Source organism: Trametes versicolor (assembly GCF_000271585.1).
Source record: "Trametes versicolor FP-101664 SS1 unplaced genomic scaffold TRAVEscaffold_11, whole genome shotgun sequence".
Taxonomy (NCBI): Eukaryota; Fungi; Basidiomycota; class Agaricomycetes; order Polyporales; family Polyporaceae; genus Trametes; species Trametes versicolor.
In genome coordinates this window covers 1,632,727-1,649,302 of record NW_007360331.1, presented here as the reverse complement: position 1 = coordinate 1,649,302, position 16,576 = coordinate 1,632,727, and the positions used below count along the sequence as shown (strand labels likewise).

At 57.4% G+C, this 16,576-nt stretch overlaps 6 protein-coding genes and 1 non-coding gene across 7 annotated transcripts; 5 read left to right on the top strand and 2 right to left on the bottom strand.

Annotated features, from left to right (window-relative positions):
- Positions 1-716: 716 nt before the first annotated feature.
- On the bottom strand, positions 717-1,543 carry TRAVEDRAFT_74427 (uncharacterized protein; the record flags this gene model as incomplete). Its single annotated transcript, XM_008044953.1, has 5 exons — positions 717-860; positions 920-1,021; positions 1,076-1,143; positions 1,194-1,433; positions 1,478-1,543. The coding sequence occupies 4 exons, from the start codon at positions 1,541-1,543 to the stop codon at positions 943-945; spliced, it is 453 nt and encodes a 150-aa protein (XP_008043144.1). The 3' UTR covers positions 717-860; positions 920-942.
- Positions 1,544-1,714: 171 nt separating this feature from the next.
- TRAVEDRAFT_31306 (uncharacterized protein) lies at positions 1,715-3,754 on the top strand. The gene is made up of 3 exons (XM_008044444.1): positions 1,715-2,146; positions 2,246-2,772; positions 2,828-3,754. The coding sequence occupies exons 1-3, from the start codon at positions 2,144-2,146 to the stop codon at positions 3,489-3,491; spliced, it is 1,194 nt and encodes a 397-aa protein (XP_008042635.1). The 5' UTR covers positions 1,715-2,143; the 3' UTR covers positions 3,492-3,754.
- Positions 3,755-4,189: 435 nt separating this feature from the next.
- Positions 4,190-5,512, bottom strand: TRAVEDRAFT_52010 (uncharacterized protein; the record flags this gene model as incomplete). The annotated part of the gene is made up of 5 exons (XM_008044610.1): positions 4,190-4,318; positions 4,383-4,457; positions 4,532-4,657; positions 4,732-4,776; positions 4,847-5,512. The coding sequence occupies 5 exons, from the start codon at positions 5,510-5,512 to the stop codon at positions 4,190-4,192; spliced, it is 1,041 nt and encodes a 346-aa protein (XP_008042801.1).
- A 739-nt stretch (positions 5,513-6,251) lies between these two features.
- On the top strand, positions 6,252-7,194 carry TRAVEDRAFT_132446 (uncharacterized protein; the record flags this gene model as incomplete). Its single annotated transcript, XM_008044952.1, has 2 exons — positions 6,252-6,395; positions 6,445-7,194. 2 exons carry the CDS (start codon positions 6,252-6,254, stop codon positions 7,192-7,194), a joined length of 894 nt encoding a protein of 297 aa, XP_008043143.1.
- A 771-nt stretch (positions 7,195-7,965) lies between these two features.
- Positions 7,966-8,039, top strand: TRAVEDRAFT_t189. Its single transcript has one exon. It is a non-coding gene; the product is annotated as a tRNA-Ile (tRNA).
- Positions 8,040-8,272: 233 nt separating this feature from the next.
- TRAVEDRAFT_173503 (uncharacterized protein) lies at positions 8,273-9,523 on the top strand (the record flags this gene model as incomplete). The annotated part of the gene is made up of 5 exons (XM_008044951.1): positions 8,273-8,804; positions 8,857-8,921; positions 8,971-9,095; positions 9,159-9,382; positions 9,443-9,523. The coding sequence occupies exons 1-5, from the start codon at positions 8,337-8,339 to the stop codon at positions 9,521-9,523; spliced, it is 963 nt and encodes a 320-aa protein (XP_008043142.1). The 5' UTR covers positions 8,273-8,336.
- Positions 9,524-10,336: 813 nt separating this feature from the next.
- TRAVEDRAFT_132238 (Aldo/keto reductase) lies at positions 10,337-11,952 on the top strand (the record flags this gene model as incomplete). The annotated part of the gene is made up of 9 exons (XM_008044950.1): positions 10,337-10,524; positions 10,575-10,611; positions 10,668-10,769; positions 10,821-11,021; positions 11,089-11,162; positions 11,285-11,497; positions 11,557-11,604; positions 11,673-11,803; positions 11,867-11,952. 9 exons carry the CDS (start codon positions 10,337-10,339, stop codon positions 11,950-11,952), a joined length of 1,080 nt encoding a protein of 359 aa, XP_008043141.1.
- Between the last annotated feature and the right edge of the window lie 4,624 nt (positions 11,953-16,576).

Below are 16,576 nucleotides of genomic sequence, written 5' to 3'. Positions count from 1 at the left end.
TGTTGCCCAGCAGTTCAGGTAAGCCGTTCATCACCTTGACACACGAAGAACAGTGTCTCATCAGAGACAGAAGAGCATGTATGATACGCAGATACTCGCTTCGCAGTCGCCCCTCGCTCTCATTGTTGATAAATGGTCACTGCGGTCGGTGGATATCCATCCCCGCCTTTACGTCTTTGCGGGGCCCCTCCCCTGGTGTGTGAGAAGCAATCAGTCGCGCCACTACTATGTCTTGTCGACGGGTACCTAAGACCAGCTTAGATCATTTGGACCGTTTTGGTGGGCATGAGGAGTCGAGCCAGGCGATCCTGGCTAGAAGATGTTGGCGGCATTTCAATCACAAGTACTGCGAGACAGCGCGCACGTCCGGAAGCCTGCAGCGTGCATCATGCTGAGACGGTTCTGTGCAATGCGTGAAGTGCGATCGGACTCGAGATATCGTCCTCTGACCAATGCGCCTTGACGTCGAACCAGTGCCTACGGGTAAGAAGAGCGCCTACCCGGAATCCGTTCAAAAGCGTCAGATCGAGTAGTGAACATCTATAGCGAACATCACGGATGTCAGCGAGGTTCTCCAGGACCTTGACGAATGAGCAATCAGTGAATACGTGCACCGACGTCGACGCACCGGTACCTTAGGATATTGATTGTGCATGCATCCAAGAGCCCTCGCCCGCACAGAGACCGTCTGCACATCTTCAAGTCCGCTCCAGCTTGCCTTGCCGATACAGACTGGTGTCATCAAAGGTTGGCTTGATGCGCGCACAGGTCCAGGCGGCATTCGTAAAGCACGGCACAACGACGATGACATTATTATATTGCGGGCCAGACAGCGACGGCATGGCAAACATGATACTGCACTAGGAGACATTCGTCAATGGAATAGCACTTCACGATCTAGGCGATTTACTCTGCGTACCAGTAGAAAAAGGTCCCAAGGGGTTAGCCCATACGTTCCGTGAAGTCCTGTGCGAACAGGGATCGAGCAGGATCTTCCTTGACGCGCTCGTCCTTGAGCATGCTGAACGGGCCGTTAGTGCCCACTACGCTTATACGCATGCGAAACAGCACTCACCGCGCGTTGATTCGAGGATCATCTCCTTCTACGCCGAGGACTGCTTGGGGAGTCTTGGCCTCGATGACCTACGACGGCTTGCGTGGACGTTCCACGATTGCACATGCAAAGGACTCACGTAGTGATTATCGCAATGTGGACAGAACTCGTCGCTCTCCTCGTAGTTGGACATGTCTTTGCGGAATGCCTTTTTGCATTTCTTGCAGAGGAAGTGCATCTCCACCGTCTTCTTCAGCAGGTGATCCTGCGTCTCCGCGTGACATTCGGCGCAGTCAAACCATTGTTTGCAACATGGAGCGCGAATGGAGACTTGCGCGTTCAGGACGTGTTTGCTGGGATGTACGGAGACATAGTGTGCCTGGATGAGTGAGTGTTCGCGAGCGATGGGAAGGCAGACCGTACGAAGAACCGGGCGAGCAGAGCGGAGTCTTCCCCTCGATCGCGCCCGGGCCCTTGCAGCGATGGCATTATGCTTTATGAAGACTTACCACATCTCGAGACAGGTCCTTCCCGGTGTGGATGGCGAGGGGCTGGTGGTGGTCGATGATCAGGCCGCGAGAGCAGCCGACGGGCACATGGCCGGGGCGTGCGTTCCGCCGGCGTCGTCCACATTTCTGCCCCCAACCACCACCACGCCCCTGCTCATCTACTCATAATGCACTATCTGCTTGCTTTTTCGGTCGACGTGCCAATCATAGCGCGATAGGAGCCTATAGTAGCAACGAGGACGAGACTTCGGAACCTCGCGGCGGGCGCAACTGCTGCCATCTGGCGCGCTCGGGGAACCAAGCCCGCAAATTGCTTTTCTCTCCCCGCCGCCATCTCCTTCGTCTGCTCGCTCGAGGGACCCCGTGCTCTCGTGGATGGCATGCACCCCGACGCCGACGTTGACCGAATATGAGCTGCTGACGACAAGTAGCGTCACGACGACGTTTTCCGAGAGCCTCACCACGGATCCTCCGGATGTAACGACAATCTCCTCCACATCCTGCCTCGTATCCTCGGTCAACTCTGCAAATGGCACGACATGCCTTTCCTCGACGACGGTGGAGATCGTGAGCACAGTTGATGGTACGTCGTCTTTCTGGGAGGAGACTGTACGCAAACACCTCGGACCATTCGCGTGCTTTCGCCGTATGCTAGCGTATGCTATGGCTCAGTCATCCGCAGTGTGCGCTCGATGGGGGCAGTGAGCCGAAATCTGACGCCTGTACTTCCACCACAGAGGGCGAAGTGAACACCATCCAGGTCCCGATAGTGCTCACCATCCCCATCACCCAATCCCTACCCACCGCAACTCTTTTCTCCTCTTGCGCTACCGTCGGCGACGATGGTTCGTCCAATCCTCCGCCGACTCCACCGTCTCCGCCTCCACCGCCGCCTTCGTCTTCGTCCCCCGCCTCTCAACCGACGTACCCAACCGGCCCCGTAGTAGTCAGCTTATCGACGCCTCCACCTACTGTTATCGTCTCTGCGGTCTCTTCCACTCTTTTGGACGGGTCTGTTTTTGTGACATACATGACTTCGACGTCGACTCTACCTGCCACTCCTGTATTCCTTCCCACCACGCTGGTGGGAGACGATGGCCATAATCATCCGCAGAGCGTCTCAACAGACGATGTTGGCCCTATCGTCGGGGGTGTGCTAGGAGGGTTCTTTGGGCTGATAGGCATAGTTGCGCTTATGTGGTTCTTCTGGTGTGTTTTCTCAGTCCCGTCAGCTGCTTCTACTAATCCCGGCAATCGACTCCAGGCGCAAGCGAGAAAGCTGGCGAGAGCGCTATGCTGGTCCTCAAATGCGCGAGAACGAGTCTGCTGTATACTCTCCGCGCCCACGCTACACCAAAGGTTCGCCGCCGCCCCCTGGTCTGGAGCCGAAACCATATCAGTATGGCCTTGTTGGCCGGCCGTCGTCCACTCCCTCTTACTGCTCATCTCCCGGGGCCTCCCCTCCTCCCACCCGCCCACAATCGTTTTCCGCATTCTCTGCAATGACCGCATACACCGCGCCCCTACCATCCCCGAACCAAAACACATCCACTCCCAACCTGCTACGCACGACCTCTCCCGTGTCCCCAACGGTGCGGCCCATAACGCCCATGACGCCGCTCACGCCCGCCTACCTCGGTGCGCACCGCCCGTCGGGCTCCGAGGCGTCCGTTGGCACTGCGGTGAGTTACCCGTTCCCAGTATTGCCCCCCACCCCACGCGAGGAGCGCGCGTCGCGGGACTCATTTGGCGACGCCGCCGCTGCCGGCGAGGGCGAGAGCGTTTCGGAGCGGAGGCCGACACGCCTGTCGCTCACGCTCGCGAACTGGAACCCGGAGACGGACGGGGAGCTGTTCCCGCGCGCGAGCTCGGACGACGGGCGGCCGGGCAGCACGCTTGGGCGTGATGAGGGCCGCCGATCGGGATAATGTTGTCTCGTGTGGGGTTTACTACATGTACGCTTGGGAGCCGCCATGTGCCGTCCATTCGTTCTGTCTTCCATACACGAGTTGGGTTTTGTGGACGCCTTGCCGCTTGGTGTTTCTGATATGTTCGGACTGGTCCAACCTTCTTCGCTGCCTGTTACGGACTCGCATTCATGCCGCTAACCTCGTACTGGGAATTCCATCGAGTTGTATGAGCATATTACGCGTTGCGGTCGTTGGTGTTTCTATACGAGTCCTTGCCGTCTCATCGAAGTCTGAGATCGGGTTGAGACATGAACATTGCTCACATTGCGTGGGGTCGGCGGCCGGCTGCGGTAGGTTCGTGTCGCGACTCCCTGGTGGCGATTTCTACTCGCATCGCGCCCGCGCTGAGGGAGGCGCATAGGGATGGGCACATCACCATTGCCCGTCCCGCGATTGCTTGGGAAGGGTCTGTGCGCGGGCGGAGAAGCTTTCCTCTGGAAATTTGGCATCCATTCCTGCTATCCCGAGTGACTGTGTGCATACGTGCAGTACCGACCGCATATCCCCGTACTTATCCCCACACACCAGTCTCTAGGCGTGTCATCTGTTTTCTGTTACACCTGGTTCCGAAATACTCCTCTTCGCGGCACACGCAGTCCCTCGAGCCTGCTTTGTTGTCGATCCCTTGCTCCTCCGGCGGGCATGGCATTCGTGCATCACCCCGGGAGGTTCAGCGTGGACTTCGAAACCAAGAAGAGCTTGCGCAATGCGTTGCGCGGGCTGTGCTTCGGCTTGGACTGCGTACTGGCCGCAGGCGAAGGCGCTCTCGTAGCATCTGCCGTCTCCTAAATGTTCGCGAAGAAGATAATGGTTAGTGGTCCGTCAAACACGGTCGGGGGTACAACTTACCAAAGTAGCCTGTGCCACCGAGACTTGGGGTGCTACTGACGCAGCAGTTGCAGCGCGTTTAGCACCCTTCAATCCCTGGAGGGTGCGCGGTAAGCATATAGCCGCTGCATGGTGCGCCGGCGGGAGTCAAGTCCTGGCGGTATACGTACCTTTTTGCCGTGTTTCTTGGTCAGCCATTTGAACGTTACAAGCTGCTTCGCTGGCTCAGCTCGGGCAGGATAGAAATTCTCGTGGGGGCTTCGAGAGGGCCCTGCGTCAGCCCGTGGTGCGGCGTCCTGCAGCATTCGAGTTTTGACACTACTGTAAGCACGGGCCGGGCGACTCCAGTGCGACAAGGATACGTGCTCACCTGAGAACGGCGCTCTCGCCCCTGGATGGAATTTTGCAACGATTCCTGAGGGAAAGGTGGCTCAGCTCCACGGTTAACTGAGACATCTTGCCAAACACCGGAACTTAAAGCTTACCTTATACGCTTTCCAGGATTTATCGGCGAGGTTCTCATCAGCCAAACAGGCAGCCTCCCATTGCGATAGCTTTCGATTGCAAAGCCGGATGAGAGAGGCAGTGTCCTGGGGACTGAGTTTGAAAGATCCTTCGGGGGATCCCTGCGGACGTCTGTCCTCCCACCTGCCGTCGACACGCCCGTGCGAGACGAATGGACTCGCAATGAGCCAGGCGCCCTCTATGGGCCATTCGGGGATGGTGTGATAGTGCATCCTCCCTTGGCGTGCGAGAGCGTGAGGTGATAGGGGAACGCATATGAGCTGAAGAATTTTCGGGAGGACGTTGTCGCGGGTCTCGCCGTCAAGCGTCGCCGATAGGCATACCCGCACACCGGTCGGCGGCGGGGGGATGTCCGTTTCGTCCAGGATTATGCCCGGCCTGGCGTCCACTGGCTCTTTTTTGGACCATTTCCCCAAGGAGCTGAACGATCCCCAGGTTATCGTCGATGAGAATGCGCGACTGCCAGGGACCTTATTGCTAGCTTCAAAGAAATGATAGACCGCCGTTGAAACATGTTCATGGATAGCACATATATCGCCAGGATGATACTTCGTCGCATGGGGGTTGGGAATGTGAGAGGCGTGGTTGGGCGTATTGCAGCTGGGACATGTGGACGAGGTGGACATACTGGAGGGACGAGGACGATCCGATGAGATTTGGAGTTGTGTGTATCTTAAAAGATCCTGAGCAGGCAGTCGTGATTTTCCCGCAGTGATACTATCGATGGGCCAATGTGACCTTGCGGTAAGGTTTGGACTCGGATTCCTCGTGCGCGTGAGGATGGGCTGCGGTAGTCAGCTACAGACTCAGGCTCCCGTCCAATGACAGAGTGAGCCATGGTCCAGCCGCGGCCGAGGATTGTTCGTCGATCGGCGATATGTGCGCACCATTCCATAATTTGTATCAAGTTTGAGGAGCAGCCATTTATGCAGTTGTTTTCAGATCGATAGGCCCGTGGAAAATATAATCACGGACAGCGGTTTTGTGCGACGATGGGGATGTACCTCTTCGCGGTGCTTGCAACCTGCTGACCGCCGCGTCGTTTGGGAGCAGATACCTCTCTGTTTGACTTTCCACAGGGGTCTATCGACCTAAGAACAGCTGTAAAAGTCAGTGTAGGAGTGTTCAGGTTTGTCGCAAAACAGGCTGTGGGCGCTTCTGCTTGATCGCGTGAGAGGGTGCCTCCACACTCGCAAGCAGACGTAAATAAACAATGGTGGCTGAGGTGTGGGCGCCTCATTCGTTGCCCTGTGTGCGCTTTCCGTTACCGGTCACCACTGAACCAGAGCTCCTCCCGCCGACTTTCTACCGCGGCCCTCCTGGCTCTACTTCGCATTCGCTGGTACACACCGTCACCGAAGCAGGATGAAGTTCTTCTGTCCTCTTCCTCAGCGGTTTGCCGTCATCCAGATGGATCCGGTGGGGATGGTTAAGCACTATGACGACCCGATCGCATTGGCTGCAGCACAAGCCATGAAGCCCAAGAAGTATCTTGTATATCTTCGCACTGTGAGTCAAGCCGTTGTCTATGTGGGCTAGAGGGACTCACTCGCTATAGGCTCAAGACATGTCTACACCACAGAAGCCGTGGTTCCGCTACGAAGTATCCCCCATTGCTACCACGCTACGTTTCGAGGAACCAGAAGAGGGCATCACCTCCGACATGGTCATACCAATCTACCCCAATACCGCTCACCCCGCAGGACGCCCTCCCATCTCGCCCGAATCCCCTTTTCCATTTCCGAACTGCTACTTCTGGATCATGAACAACCTCACAGTCCGCATACGCCGCAAAGCGATCAGATACGACGATTCGTGCGCGCCCATACTCAGCGTACCAGAGTCGATGACCATCGAGAGCCGTTTCATGCCGGACTATAGGCGTATAAACGCCTTTTTGCGCGAAAAGCGTGGTCCGGCAGGCAACGTGGACGGGTATGGCGATGACTCAGGACAGAGTGATCCCCCATCACCACCGTTGGGCTATGTTGCGGAAGATCGAGCTCCCTCGGAAACTGACCGTCATCGTATAGTCAATGACGACGCCGATTCCCTCCTGGAAGGCAGCGACCTTCATGAGGATTCAGATCCTGACGATATACCCACCACTCCGGGCGATGACGATCCCCCCATTCGTGGTGACCTCGCACTCATCATGGAGATGGATATCTTCGGGCACAACGTGGACCACACCGCCGAGTTCCTCCCGTTGGTGGACTTGTGGTTTGAGGTCGCGGACCATCTCACCGCCGAGACGATCCCGAGCCCTGTTGAGCTGTACAAGGAGCGGGACATGATAATGCAGTAGGTCACTCGCGCACGTCACTTCAATATTACTTACTCACACGTTACAGAATTATCCACGATGCACGAGAGCGAGCGCCCGCGGACTGGCAGCCGCACGAAGAGTCCGTGGTCAGTATTGACTACGATGCAATCAGCCACATCAGCATCGCATCGTCTGTTCTCCGCATATTCGGCGACGACTTCCACGACAAACGCGGACTCAGGTGGGCCCCTGGCACATACGCGGCCGCAGCTCCGCACTCCCCCCAACGTGAGTTCTGATTCGATGCGCGTTCACCTCGAGCAACCGACTGATATTTCGCTCAGCTGAGAGGGCAGTTGGCACATGGCAAAAACTTCGATGCGCCGCAAAACGGCTTTTTAGATCGCCCATCTCATGGCGTATACATCCCCCATGCTTGCCTTTCTGGCCGTGAGCTTCGGACCGTGGCCACATGCGCTTCGCAGCATTGTTTTCGAACGTAGGATTCGCCCCCCGCTTAACGAGCCACGATGTGTCCTCAATATTCTGACGCTTTCGTGCGCATCGTCAAGTTTTATCATGCACGCTCTTTCGCTGCCCACGCTATTCTTCGCTCTCGCATCCCAGCTTTTCGCTCTGCTTCTGTACATGTAATCAATGTTTTGCATAGTCTGTCTCCTAGCTGGTACTACGCTATATGAAGTTCTGGTAATTAAAATCGGTTCGCCCGGAGGGTTTCGCGATCGCTGCTATATTCACTGATCTAGGTGGTAATTTTCGAATAAATGCACCAGCAGTCCACACCATATTGGCCGACTAGCTCAGTTGGTTAGAGCGTGGTGCTAATAACGCCAAGGTCGTCGGTTCGATCCCGGCGTTGGCCAATCTTTTGGCCGCACACTTTTACCCCCTTTGAGCGATCGACAAACCTCCCCGAGTGAGGAAGACCAACGTATGCTGAATGCCGCAGGAAGCTGATACATGTTATACATGCCTCGGACAGTGAAGAGGTGAACTTCGTTTTATACTATAGTAGCGTTCAATGCAGGTTCAATGTTCATGGACTCGTGCTCTTCTCCACCGGGCGCTTACACACTTCTCCCTGGCTTTGTACCACCACCATCTCACCCGAGCGTTCTCCATTATCAACGTCCAACCCTCCTCTTTAAAACTGTCTGCATATGGAGCGCCCACCCGCAAGAGACCGTGCCCGAGATCGCGACCGCTCCAGGGATAGAACAACGCACGACGACTCGCGGCGCGACGCCCGGTCTCCTTCCCCACACTCCCGCAGACGCGACCGGTCAAGGTCAAGATCACCCCGGCGGCGCTCGCGCAGCCCACGGAATCGCAGGTCCCCGTCGAGGTCGGTCTCACCATCACACAAGAGAGACAGCGGCCGGGAAAGACACGAACGGAGGAGAGGCAGGTCCGCGTCCCGTTCGCGGTCGCGGGACAGCGAGCGCAGACCGCGGCGAGACCGGTCGCGCGAGAGGAGGCGGCGCTCGCGGTCCTCGTCTGGCTCTGGCTCGGATTCGGACGACTCGGAGTACAAGCGGCGCAAGCGGAGGAAGGAGAAACAGAAGAAACGGAGCGGGAGCAAGGAGCGGGAGAGGAAAGAGAGGAAGAAGAGCAAGAAGGAGAAGAAGGTGCGTACCGACTATTACAGGGCGCGGCTCTTGCTGATAGAGTCTCTCATAGAAGCAGAAAAACAGCGCTGCCGTCAGTCACCAGTGGGGAAAGTACGGAATCATCAACGAATCCGAGTATGTATATCGGTTGCCTTGTCCATGCCGTTGTCTCACCTGCCTGCAGTTTGTATAACAAGGAACAAGAGTTCCGAGCATGGCTGGTAGAGGAGCGCAAGATCAATCCCGAGACCACTTCGAAGGAGCAGACGAAGAAGGAGTTCGCGCGGTTTGTGGAAGACTACAATACTGGTACGTTCCACTGCGTCCTTACCATGTCCCTCCCCGCCAATGCTGATCTGCATCGTCACTTAGCTACGCTCCCACACGAGAAGTTCTATCACATGGAGGAGTACGAGCGCCGAATGGCCGCGCTGCGTGCGGGCGAGTACCTGCCACCCGCAAGCGACTCATACGACCCCACCGCGGACATGCGCGCACACCAAAGCACACACAAGCGTCGTGCGGTCGAACGCGATACGTACATGAGCAAAGAGCAGCTCATGGAGCTCCGGCGGGTTCAGAACGAGCGAATAGAGGTGCGTCGTTTCTTTCCCGAGTTCGTCGCAGCAGACGTGCTCACACGTGCATGTCCACAGGCTGGGAAGATGAAGCTTCTGGGAATGGACATAAAGCAGAACATGGGTGTGCGCATGGACGGCACGATGTTCGACGGTTGAGTCTGGCACAGCCTGTTTCGTCTAGGCATGATCTCGTTCTGCAATCAGTTGTTGACTCCTCCTGCTATGCCTCCCTGTAGAGGACCAGGTTAAGCCTCGTATATGCCCTCACGTCCTATCCCACGATGGTCATGTCTTAGCTGAATGTGCTCATGACCACTGCGAGGAGATCATGTACGTGCGTATGCAGCACAGCCGGAATTTTACGCAATACGGTGTAGTGCCGTGCAGCGGGGTCAGTAAGTTTCAACAGGTGAGCACCGCAGGATGCTCTCAGGTCTATTAGACTCACCAAATGCTACAGCCACACGAGCACTGGTTTGGTGTGCAACCTCCTTCGAAGATGCGAGGCTCTTGCCCTGCGATATAGACATGGACATTATCCGGAGATTTGGCTCCTGGCCTTGCCGTTTGCTCCTGCCAACATTGTGAGAACACGACTTGAAACATCGATATCAACACCGTCACCGTGCAACGTACATATCCCAGAACACGCGTCCGCCGCGCCCTTGGCAATGCACTGGCAGGCGGCGCGCATTCCACTATATCGGAGCTGTCTGCGGTATCCGTAGATCCGCCGCGCTCCGCCTGACTATGAGAAGCTCGAAGATCAGCAAGTCAAGGTAAGCCATGAGCACGGGACCGTCACCTAGTCCTGCCGATGTGCTATGCGCTATCACCGTTGTTGTTCTCTCAAGGTGTCCCTTGGCTGAGTATATAAGGCCTGTTCCTTGAGCGATTGCACTCACCGAACGTATCATCTTCCCTTCACATCGCAGTACGTTGTCGAAACTCACAGATATGGCACCTAAGATGGAGTATGGTGAGTGTACATTGCATGCGGTACTCGGACGAAGAGTGATTCTCTGCTGTCTAGTTCGTCTCGGGAACTCGGGCTTGAAAGTGTCCAAGATCATCTTGGGCTGCATGTCGTACGGCGACCCCGGTTGGCAGGACTGGCTCCTGGGTGAGGAGGAGGGCATCAAGCATATCAAGTTTGCGTATGTCTACAGGTCCATCATCCTATCGCCGCACCCTAATGTTCATTCAGGTACGAGCATGGTATCACGACGTTCGATACAGCCAACGTGAGTTGTGTGTTGATTGTCGTGGCAGATCATCCTGATCTCGTGTTCTGCTCCAGGTCTACTCGAACGGTCTCTCGGAGGTCATCCTCGGAAATGCGATCAAGAAGCTCAACCTCCCCCGCGAGGAGCTCGTTATCCTGACCAAGGCGAGTACACCGGTCATCACGCCGACCATAATCTCGTCTGACGGGGCGCGTTCTGCGTGGCAGGTCTACTGTCCGGTAGGGCCCAACTATGGCACGAACACGGTATTGAACCCCGCGGCCGCGGAGAGCATCATCAACCAGAAGGGGCTGAGCCGCAAGCACATCTTCGACTCCGTGAAAGCGAGCTTGAAGCGCCTGCAGCTCGAGTACATCGATGTCCTCCAGTGCCATCGCTTCGACTATACTACGCCGATTGAGGAGACGGTAAGCGCCGACAGCTCGAGGTAGCGACTGTACGGCGCGCGCGTTGCTGATTATGTGACTTTCATAGATGCAAGCTCTGCACGACGTCGTGAAGGCAGGATACGTCCGCTACATCGGCATGAGCTCCTGCTACGCCTACCAGTGTACGTCCTCCAGCCTTACTCAGCACACTCAACAACCCCTCACATCTGCTCTTCGTTCCAGTCATCCAGATGCAGAGTACGCCGCTCGACCTCCGCGTGCTATCACAATCAAGGCCGCAGAACTGATGCTTCCACAGACTATGCGATCACGCACAATCTGACGCCGTTCATCTCGATGCAAAACCACTATTCGCTCATGTACCGCGAGGAGGAGCGCGAGATGTTCCCGACGCTGAAGATGTATGGGGTCGGCTCGATCCCGTGGTCGCCGCTCGCGCGCGGCCTGCTCAGCCGGCCGAATGCCGCGTCGTCCAAGCGCGGCGACACCGATCCGTACGTACACTCGTCCTTCCCTCGGCACCCGCATCTGTTTCTCACACTCCCACGAACAGGATCCTGGCTAGGTATAAGACCGAGGCCAACCTGCAGGTCGTCGACCGGTGCGTACTACGTGGTTGCACTTCCAGGCGACCATGTGCATGCTGACCGCATCCTTGCTGCACAACAGCGTGGAAGAGCTCGCGAAGAAGAAAGGCGTGAAGATGGCGCAAGTCGCGCTCGCGTGGATCTTTGCGAAGCCCGGTGTGTCCGCGCCCATCATCGGGACGACGAACCTCACGAACCTGGAGGAGCTCCTCGGTAAGCCAACGCGCGGGCACTCGCCGTATGCATGGCGATGACAGGGCTGACACGGGATCGTAGGTGCGCTGGACATCAAGCTGTCCGAGGAGGAGGTCAAGTATCTGGAGGAGCCGTACAAGCCGATGATCGTCGTTGGGGCTCTTTGAATGTGTGTGATATCGCAGGAACGATCTCATGCGAGGCGTTTGGTCAAAGTGTGTGCTGTATTGTATTGCTGAACACCACTCTGTACTGTACGGTAGAATCCGAGAAGCCCTTACAGGACGTGATGACGACGGGTGTCAATATGTGCCCGTGAGGCGCCTGGGTTCTGTATCCGCGGGCGGTCACTCTATTTTATCATGTGCCCTCATGGCACGATATCGATGCGCATGCTACACCCGACTTTTGAAGAGCCGTTTGGCATGCATGGGTAGTCGCGGTGACTCTCGCCACGCTTTCGCGACGTAAGCTGTGCGTGCACATGGCGCCTATGTGAATCTCGCTACAGCAAAGGAAGTATCTTAACTCTGCCCTTATTGGGCCGACGGAAACGGCCACGGAACCCACGTCTCGTACGTCTTCCCCTTGATATCTCATGCCATGGTCTAACGTCAGCACAGTGGTACCGCTGCGGGCGTCACCTACGGCGTCGCCAAGAAGGCTAGCCTCATCGCCGTCAAGGTTCTATCCGACGCAGGGTAGGTCGACCCTGCTTTGCACAGCGTTCTCTGCGCTTACCCCGATATCTCATTATAGCTCCGGCACCGTGTCGGACATGTTCGTGCTGTGCTCCTCAACATTGTATCGGCCTCAATTGACCGTGTTTGCAGCGTCTCGGGCCTCAACTATGTTAGCCAGGGGTTCCCGTGCCCCAGCAGTCCGTCCGCATGCCGTGTACTCTGCGGCATCGAAGTTCTCACGTGTGCACCGGTGCAGCTTCCGGAAGCAGGCGACGATGTCCCCGGAGTCGATGTCCCATGAGGCACGCGGTCGCGACAGAGAGCGCGTCGGGACACAGGGTGGCGTGGTAGCTCTCGAAGGGGACTTACGTGTACAGGATGCCGAGCGCGTCGATGTCAGCGCGTCTGCGACCCTGCTAGGTCTGCTTGTGCTCTTTCGACGGCTGACCCCGGGGTCGCGTGGGCCAGGCAATGGAACGCAGAGCCTGTGTATTGGATGATACGTCGGAGGGCTCGCAGCAGCGCTGTCGCGTCTATACGCATTAGTCGACCGGGAAGGATCATGAGTTCGTCTGTGTGCGTAGGCTTTGAGCTACGCCATACATGCTATACTAGACATTGAACATACGGGCTGGTGAGAGCTACATATATCTAGCTGCTCAGACTGCCTATGCGCGTGTTGGTGGATGACGAGGGTCGAGTGAAAGAAGAGACGCCCGAGCTCGTGCCCTCGGCTTCCGGCTGTTCCAGCAGCAGCAGGTTATGCCGCCTAATGCGGCGTTCCAGTACGCTGTCCAACCGCCTACGTTTGGGAACCACATGACCACATTCCAGGCGGCCCCAGCCCCGTTCGGCGTACAGCAGCAATATGCCGCAGGCCCGCCGCCGCCGGCAGCGTCGCAAAGGCGTCGTGGAGACGACAACCGCCCGAACAAAAGACAACGCGGGCCAGCGCCGCTCCGCTCCCCTTCCCCTGTTGCGTCCTCGTCGAGGGTGCCATACCATCATGTCAACCCCGCGCCCACATCCTCTGTCGTCCGATTTGGTCTTGCGAGGTGGAACTCGGATCCAGTGCGCCTGCGCCGGGAGGTGAAGGCTTCTGGTCAGGCAGCGTGGGATGCGATGCCCGGCGTCTGGGACAACGTCGGCGACATCACCCGCGCCCCTGATATATCGTATGCCCTCATCAACTTCCCCAGCCCCCTGCTTGCGAAGACGTTCGTGGATGCTTGGGTTGCAAACAAGAACACCGCTACCGATGGCATGTCCAAAATGCGTGCGGACATCATGATGTAGGCATATCTTCCTTATTCTGTCTTCCGTAGAAAAAGTCCTCAGCGCTGTGCCGCTACTTAGGGACGAACCGAAAAGCTGTACGATCCGTATACTGTCGTGGAATATTCATGGGAACTTCGCCCTCAACCTCCGCTCATTCGCCTTCCGATCGCTCCTGTGTGCATACGATGTGGTGCTCGTGCAAGAGACGTTCCTGCGGCCGGGACAAGATGAGCAGCTAGAGCTCCCGCATGGATACGAATGCATCACACTCTCGCGCCCGGAATCGCAGCATTACAATCAACGCGGCGGTGGTCTGGCGGTCCTACATCGCACGGCGCTAGCATGCGAGAACCTCACGCCTGCGAATCAGCACGAGTATATGGTGGTATCCGTGGGTGACATCATCCTTTTCAACGTCTACCTTCCCCCGCCTACGTCTCCCTGGCTTGCGCATCAACCAGCTCTCGCTGAGGAACGCCTGCACGAGGCCCTCCTCCCTTTCGTCGAGGCTCGTCGCGCTCAACTCGTCGTCATGGGCGACTTCAATGCCCGGATGGGCATGCTCCATACAACACTCCGGCGATCATCACCCGATGAAGTAGTGTCTGCTCGAGGTCGGCGAATTCTGGCAACATGCGAATCCCTCCATCTGGAGCTCCTGAACGGAAGCTCAGTGCAGCCGCTGGATGCGCGTGCTCGCTACACCTCCTTCCAAGCGGGGGGCTCGTCTGTGATTGACCTCGCTCTTGCTTCTCGCGCTCTACTGGCGGAGGACCCAACACGTGTCGCGCTAGACACCCTACCCCACCTGCCGCAGTGGTCGGACCATGCTGCTATAGTTCTTTCGATCAAGATCACCTCCGCGGCTGCGTGCAGTGAACCGCCCCGACGTCGCAAACTGCCTCAACGTAGCGGCCTCCCGCCCAATCCTCATCCAACAGCCCTCGATGACCTCCTCGAGAGGACGCTTGCCCCGCTCAAGCGCAAAGACACTCAGATTGTCGCCTTCTACGGCGTGCCCTGGCTCGCGGGACCCGCTCTCAACGTGTATGTGGCAGTCAAAACTCCGCCTCACGACCCTCTCGTGCCTGCGGACACGCGCTCGTCGTGCGCTACATACTGGGGCCCTGCACATAGGTCTAACTGGTCTGCGCACGTCCCGGGTCCGCCTTCCAATGCAAGAGCAGCGCTTTGGTCAGCGCTCCATGCCATTGTTGAAGCGGACCCCACTCGTGTACTACACATCTGGACGCGCGAGCTATATCTCATCCGCACTCTCGCACACTGGGCGCCGGAGTTGGCTCGCGCTGGCTGGAAATGTGTACACGCCGATCTACTCCGCCCCCTCACGGCACTGCTACAGGCTCGCGCGGCGCCAGTCCGGTTCATGGTGCAGCGCGGCCCGGATAGCGCGTTCGCACTCTCAGCAATGGAACTGGCAGATGCGGTACCCCCCAGCCTCGCGCACGCAGCGCAAGTGCCACCTGTGGTGCCCTCTCACTGGGCACGGCCCCCGACGTCCGGGCCCCCTCCCCTGCATGACCTGCTCAAGGTCTGGACCCCTCTCCCTGCGGTTAACAAACATGCTGAGGCCTCCACTCGTGCGGATGGTCTGCACATCCCACCCGAAATGCAAGAGGTTATTTGGACGGAGTCGGGGTACCAAGGTCTCCCTATCATATCCCTTCGGTATGAGACTTTTTGCAGCCTCATCCATGCGCCATCCAACGCCCACTTCTGGAAGATACTAGACTCCCTGACGGGTGTCAAGTTGCGTCCCGCGCTGGTCTCTGCCGACAGCTGTCATACCGTATTCTACCGTCGTATGAACCCGCCGGAGATCCTACCACCGCAGTTTGACCGGTTCGTGCACGCAGTCAATCAGCTGGCAGGAAAGTCGCTCCCCCGAGTAACCCAGGATACCACCCCCCTCAGTCACTTCTCCACGCCATTTACGCTCGAAGAAATCGACGATGCGAAGGCACACATCCGCAAGCGCAACTTGTCCTCGGCCCATGGCCTCGATGGAATAGGCTACCGAGACGTTCTGGCACTGCCGTCCGAAAAACTCCGCGAGCTCTTCCAAGCCTGCATCGACAGCGGCGAAATCCCTCACGCGTGGACAACGGCAGTGCTAGCTGCAGTCAAGAAGCCGAAGAAAGACGGAACGTCCCCAGTGTTAAGACGACACCTTCGAGGGTCGTGGTAACGTTCAGGTGCAAGGGCCTAGCAGGCAGGAGAGGAGACTCGAGCTCGGGGGTGAAGGTGATAGATAACCAGGTCGAGCTGAGGACCATCCTCAGCTCTCCAGGGGTCCTAATATACATAGAAGCCATGCTGAAACGGTGCGTACTAGGGGAGGCAAGCCTGCTACCTATGGGACCGTAACAATGAGGCGCTGCCTCATGGTGTCCGCACCGTAGCTGTACCGTATCCGCGTGTAGTCCATCCACATCAGTAACATGAGGCGTAGGTGAGGCATAGGTGAGGTGCGATCAAAGTTCATGTCCGAGACGCCCGGACCGTTGTAACATAATCCCCCTTCTAGGACCTGAAGTCGTCCTCGACTTCACGACTCTCCGTCTCCTTCGTCGGGGTAGAGCAACTCGTAGCGGTCGACGGGCGACGGGGATTGCGACCGAGAGGATTCACGACGCTCGTCGCGATAGGGACAGGCAAAGTCCACGTGCCCAGGGGCGGTCTGTTGACAGTACATGCATACGCGTACCGGGCAGTTGGCGAAGTTGTGGCCGGTGGTGACGCAGTGGAGGCAAAAGTCGCCCTGTGAGACGGCGTTGAATAACTCGTCCGATCCGTCGCTCGTGGTTGT

Bases quoted from the DNA above. Each gene is read 5' to 3' on its own strand.
- TRAVEDRAFT_31306 (XM_008044444.1), top strand. The intron at 2,773-2,827 runs GTGTGTTTTCTC...AATCGACTCCAG, and splicing joins GCGCTTATGTGGTTCTTCTG to GCGCAAGCGAGAAAGCTGGC.